The sequence below is a fragment of the Sinocyclocheilus rhinocerous genome, unplaced genomic scaffold (genome assembly GCF_001515625.1).
Source record: "Sinocyclocheilus rhinocerous isolate Xijiao unplaced genomic scaffold, SAMN03320098_v1.1 scaffold431, whole genome shotgun sequence".
Taxonomy (NCBI): Eukaryota; Metazoa; Chordata; class Actinopteri; order Cypriniformes; family Cyprinidae; genus Sinocyclocheilus; species Sinocyclocheilus rhinocerous.
Window position 1 is genome coordinate 864,429 of NW_015624541.1, and position 6,000 is coordinate 870,428.

Sequence of the window (6,000 nt, forward strand, 5' to 3'; positions counted from 1 at the left end):
CTGTATACCGTGCTTCCCCCCTCTTATTATATTGATCTCTACATTGCTTACACAGGCATTACCACGCTCTCCAGATTGGAGGCATGTTTGCTCTTAAATAGACACTGTGAAATTGGATACTCTTTTCCTTATTCACTCTTCCAGCAGACGAGTGTTTCGCCATATATGCCTATCAATGCCACCATGGAGATTTTATCTAAACTGTTTAGCTTCACAAGGCCCAGACAAGGGGATTTTGTCTCATACATGATGTGTGAATTTGTTATTATTTTAAAGTACAGGGAAAATGTTTTCTTGGAATATAGATGATATATTTCTATAGCTTCTCATTAACTTCATACACATTGACAATGTATTTCATCACAACTTTTAATGATACATATATGAATGAAAAAGATAACAAGCTTTATTTACTATTCATCATGATGTATATCCATATCTATAAGGAGAGAAAGACGTGATTTACATGGACTACTTTTTGAATAGTTCACTTTTAAAATGCATCAGAAAAGGCTGGAAAATTGCAGATCCGGTACGGATATCCATTTAGTGTTCCTAACTTGCTACTCTCGGCTAATGCTGCATTTAAGTCACACAAAGTCAGACTGTGGAAAAAAGTGGATTGTCTTTAATCAGTTAAAGACCTTAGTTCTCTCTCTTCCTTCTTAGCCCACACACAAGATGCAGAGGTTCACAGTGTTACATATTTTATAAATCCCTGATTTCTGTTTTTCCTGCACCTCTGGGTTGTAGATACACACTGTTTCACACACAAAGATTGTAAAGAGATGACATGTTAATGTTGTCTGAATTTTTTCTATTCATCTACTAGATTTAGTGTCCATGATGTTTTCTGGTATGTCCTTTAGTTGCCCTTTAGTTTGCTATTTTACATGCTAAATTGACTGCATTATCTATGTCAGCGTGTCAGTTTGAGTTCATTCATCAATTAGTGTTGCCCCCTGTCATGATTGTCTTTCTATTTAGTTAAAATGACCTCAGATTTTTTGAAGTCATTCCTTTTGTCATAATTGAAATACATGTCTGTTGTTGAGCAGGTAAAACTACTGAGCTTCATATATTGTGTTTGACTGTTCTTGAAACCTCCATGTGGGGAATGGAAAATGTGATTTTTTTTTTCCAGACATAAGATATCCACTTTTTCAGTGTCTTATTTTTTTAGACAAATTTTCTTTGTGAACATGAAACCTTTTTCTGCGCCTTCATCTCTTTCCTTTTGTCTCTTTCTACCCCACTTTTCCCACTCCCATTAAAAGAAAAGAAACCCAGTAGCAATTTGAGATCTTTCATTGTCAAAACCATTATCACCACTGTCAGCTCTCTTGGTTGGGAACAAAGTCCCCGTGCTGCGTGCAAAAGAAATAGAGAGAATAAAGGAAAATCCCATAAAATGAGGGAGAGAACTGAGAATTAGAATTTGAATAACACACCCCAAAAAGATTTCTTTTTCTTGTTGTCGTCGTCAGTATCCCCCAGAATGGAAAGGCATCAGTTTTCCCCAGTGCATATATACACAGTAAAGTCCAGGTAGTAAATTTAAATCTATATGAACCTGGTCCCAGAACTCATCATCATCATGCTAACCCTTAAAATGAGCTAGTTTTATGACACTGATAATCATTGGTACTAAGATGCAAAAACAGCTTCAATTATCATCTGAATATTGGATGACATCAACACAAAGAGTGGTATCCCTGGCACCTTCTGACTATTATTGGTATTTTAAGCATGTTCCAGAGGGTTTTTGCCCATTAAGAACAATGTTTTGAAAACAGACTAAAGGAGGCACAAAGGGTACTTTGGAATAGGGGTGTGCCGAATGAAAACCTGCTCCATTCACGTATCACGAGGTGTTCCTTTCTGAACATTTTTACGTAACCATGTTATTGTTTTGCATAATTTATGTAGAGTGTCTTCTGCAGTACAGTCCATATAGCTTTTTTAACACCTGATTTTGAATAGTAAATCATATTCATTCTTGTACATGGAGTAACATCACTAAATTACCCATTTCACTTTGCAGAATTCTGATTTTTGTTTTAAACGTCTTCATGTTAAAACAGGACTCCAATGGTGTGAAAACTATGCTATTTTAAGTATAAATATTTAGATTTTTTAAAAATCTACTTGAAGTCTTCTGTCCAGTAATAACTTTTTGTGTATGATAGATGGGGAAAAAATGGTCCCCTTAGAATCGGCACACCCCTACTTTAGAACTTAGGGAAAAGAACCCTTAACCAACTGCTTTATCTGATAACAGGAACAGAATAGGCAGGGGGCTATAAAAAGGCTATCACGTGTATGAATAATCTATGTCTGGTATTCCCCCTTCTCTGTACCCTCGATTTGTTCCATAGCCTGGATTTCCTGTGTGGTTCAGGGTGCTCCTATATAGAGTTGCATTATTAGAGGGAAAGATAGTATGAATGTATGTCATATCCTCAACTTTTGCCTTGGGCTGCAAAGGCTGTTGGGCAGACATTGGTGTCATTTGAAAGCCGTGAGCTCTGATTTCTAAGATGGACGTGTCTTTTATGGTTCCTGACTCAACATAGTCATCAAAATGTTTGATGGCACCTCGTGATCCAACAACATCTCTGTCGTATATAGAATGGTCACCTGGCGCAAGGTACCCCGCACGGTGTCCGTACCAGCAGAAGATGGCAAAAATTAAGAACAAAGACACCAGTGCTGTTGCACCTCCAATAATTCCAGCAAGTGGTAGGGCTGACAGTTGGTCAGTTCCTTGATCACTGTCCTGGTCTGAAATGGACTGCTCTAGGGGATCAGTCTCTGTTTTGGCACAAGCAGGGTGCTCATGCTCTGAGTTTGTGTTTATGTTTAAACCCCCAGTTGCTGTAAAAGAGGTTCTTTTACCATCGTTTCCAGAGAGGGGCACCAAGCAGATGATGTAACTTGACTGGGGCTGTAGTTGCGTAAGTAAATACTCACGGCGATCCCCTGGCACAAGTGTTTCTGTGATTGACCCCATTGCGGGACTGTTGCCTAGTCGTAACCAGGAAAGTCTGAAGGAGGGGACTGGCTGTGCAGCCTGCCAGGCAATGTGGACTGTCTCTGGTGTGAGAGGTTTTACACTGATTAGTAATGATTTATCTGTAACCCCATTTCCACCTCCAAGACTGTCCTGGCTAATATCTGAATACTTGTGTCCTGGTCGTCTGGATCTGAGGGTAAAGAGTGAACCCTGCGGAAGTGGAGGGGTTGTTGTAGCTGGTGCTTGTGTGGGAAAATAATCTTTCTCCTTCTTTGCTCCATCGTTTCCAACCATTCCTCCCGCAGTATCTGCGCTGACCTCGCAGTCTTCCAGTTGACTTGTAAGGTCCCTTAGTGCCATGCCTCTTAGTCTTTCTGGTCCATGGCAAGTTAAACCTCTCACAGTCACAGATGAACCTCGCTCATGCAACCAGTCATGAAGCCAGCGGAGGTTACAGCCACAGTACCAGGGATTTCCTCGGACAAGTAATTGTGAAAGGCTGTCCAGGTCCTTGAATAAACCTCTCGGAAGAGTCGTCAAGTTGTTACCTGATAGGTCCAGTTTCTGTAGCCTTCGCATGCCATCCAGGGAGCTTCGTGGCATGTGGGCTATGGCATTGTCCTGTAGATAAAGCCGAAGGAGATGCATACTTGGAAGGTTTAATGGTGGTGCCTGGAGCGAGTTACGAACCAGAGAGAGCTCTGTGAGGTTAGACAGCCGTGAGAATGTATCATCTGCAATACGTTGATTTGCCAGCAGATTTCCATCAAGGAAGAGACGTCTTAGAGAGGAGAGACCTCGAAATGCGTGTGTTGGAATAGTTGAAATCCGATTGTCGTCTAGGCGGAGTTCCTCAAGTGATGCAGGCAGTCCTGATGGTATACTTGAGAGGTGGTTGCGTGACAAAAAAAGAAGACGCAGCCTTGGATTGTTGGCGAATGCTTTGTCTTCTATGCTTACGGTTGAAACGGAATTGTCATCCATGTGAAGCTTCTCCAGCAGGGGTAGCCGTGCAAGAGCGGAACGGGATAAAGTTCGTATATTGTTGTCCTGTAGGTGAAGTTCTCGTAGTGACGGAGGCAGATGTGTTGGAAAATCGTCAAGTTCATTATCATAAAGGTAAACTACTCTCACAGTCAGTCGTCGCTCTAAAGATGTTGGTAGCCCAGCATTGTCTATTCGGTTGTTTTGCAGATACAGCACAGCTGCCGTTAATGGTAATGGTGGGATGATACTCAAGCCACGGTCATTGCAGTAAATGAAGCCATCATCGCACCTGCAAGCTGAGGGGCATGGCACATCTCCCTGAAGCTCCGCCTCACCGAGAGCTGCCTCAGCAGCGGCAGCTGTTGCTGCAGCAAACTCGAGGACTTCAACCAATAATGTCAGGCATAGGAGAAGTAGGAACAACCAATCACGGAGTTCAACTAGGCTCTCTGTGGCCATAATTCCAGGCTATGTACCCCACTCTCTCTGCAGAGGTAATTTAACCCAATGTCTCAAGCCAATATTCTTGGCCAGTGTAGTATTGAAAACGCAGGTTTTTCTTGCCCTTCTTTACTTCCATTCACAAGCCCTGTGGGAAATATAGAAAATATTTTTTTTCTAAGAATTTTTCAAAATACAGAGGTTACATTTGGTTTAGAGTTCAGTGCAATTATCCAAATATCTGTTATATAGTACGCTGTCTGACTTTTACAGGACTTCTGCTTAAATGTGAAAAACATTGCAAGGGGGTAAAAGGGTTAGTAAGCAAGATCAGAGAAAATCAGTAAAGCTGAACGGCTTTCTAGATAACCTTACAGAACAACTGAAAGATAGGGAGCATTAGACATAACATTAGAATAAAAAAGGACTGGAAGAGAATGGCAAATGGATTGCGGTTGAGCTATATAAATAAATAGTGTGGAAAGAGTTGAATGTAATGATTACATTGCTACATTATACACTGAAAATTGTAGGTGTGAGGTGGTCGTTCTAAACTTATATTAAAATGTTATTGACATTTGAGTTCCTGGAAAAACAATTACAGGTTTATTCCTGGATTGACCTTAAGTCATATTACAATTCAAATGTTACAGGGAACTGTGTTTGAATAAATTACTAGTTTAATTTTAGCTCAAGTTTTTGAAAGTTCACGAAAGTGTCAGAGTTCTCGTTTTCGGCCTGATTTGCAATTGAGATTTACGTAGATGAAAACCACAGACGTTTACAACAAATTGACATGCATAATAGCTAGATGCTGGTTGTTATTGTTTTCAAAATAGCATGAATTATTCAGAGAGACTACATAGAATACCCAACAGAGATTTCACTCTGTGTTTAACCAATCATTGACTAGATGGACGGGGATTGTGAATTTCCTGTGTATGTATTGTCTGTAAGGTTTGTCTGTGACTCTTATCAATGTTAAACAGAGGAAGGAAGGCAAAGGATATTTGCAATTTAGCTAGAAATTCATTTTTTTAATTAATTTTTTTTAATAATAATTTAATATCTAGACTGTCCCGTAAGGTCTAAAATGTTTTGGGCCAGTGAGTTATTACCACTAAATATCTTGCATTTATTCATTCAGTTTTATTAAAATTGCCAAAGAGCGATTAGTCTTGGAAATACCATTAAGAACTAGGGCTGCACGATTATGACAAAAATCATAATTGTCGATTATTCCCTTGAAATTGTAATTGCGATTATTAATTACGATTATCACAATTTACATTTAATGATGTTTATACCATTGTTTGATGCAACTGCATGCCGTATGTTTATATGAAAATAAACAAGCTGAAAACACTTTAACTGAAAAAACGTTAGTGCTTTTCTATAGTATTAAGCCTCAAATGCCAACTATACATCGGATTGGTTTCTTCTTTAAATGATAAAAAAAAGTAAAAATATGAATGGTATTATAATGTTATACTAAAACTAAAACTAAAACAATGGAAAAACCATAACATGTAGAAAGAAAAAAACATATCTTAAGC

The 6,000-nt window shown here is 39.2% G+C and overlaps 2 protein-coding genes across 4 annotated transcripts in view; one reads left to right on the forward strand and one right to left on the reverse strand.

The window, feature by feature from the left end:
* The window catches only part of LOC107741414 (O-acetyl-ADP-ribose deacetylase MACROD1-like), a 58,772-nt gene that overhangs the window by 13,727 nt on the left and 39,045 nt on the right, over nucleotides 1-6,000 (forward strand). The gene's annotated exons all lie outside the window — the stretch shown is intronic.
* The window catches only part of LOC107741397 (leucine-rich repeat transmembrane protein FLRT1-like), a 20,175-nt gene continuing 15,320 nt past the window's right edge, over nucleotides 1,146-6,000 (reverse strand). For all 3 annotated transcript variants that reach the window (XM_016554109.1, XM_016554119.1, XM_016554129.1), the window contains one exon: nucleotides 1,146-4,592. In XM_016554109.1, coding sequence (XP_016409595.1) covers nucleotides 2,315-4,462 — 2,148 coding nt within the window. In that variant the 5' untranslated portion in view covers nucleotides 4,463-4,592 and the 3' untranslated portion in view covers nucleotides 1,146-2,314. The remainder of the gene's footprint in view (nucleotides 4,593-6,000) is intronic.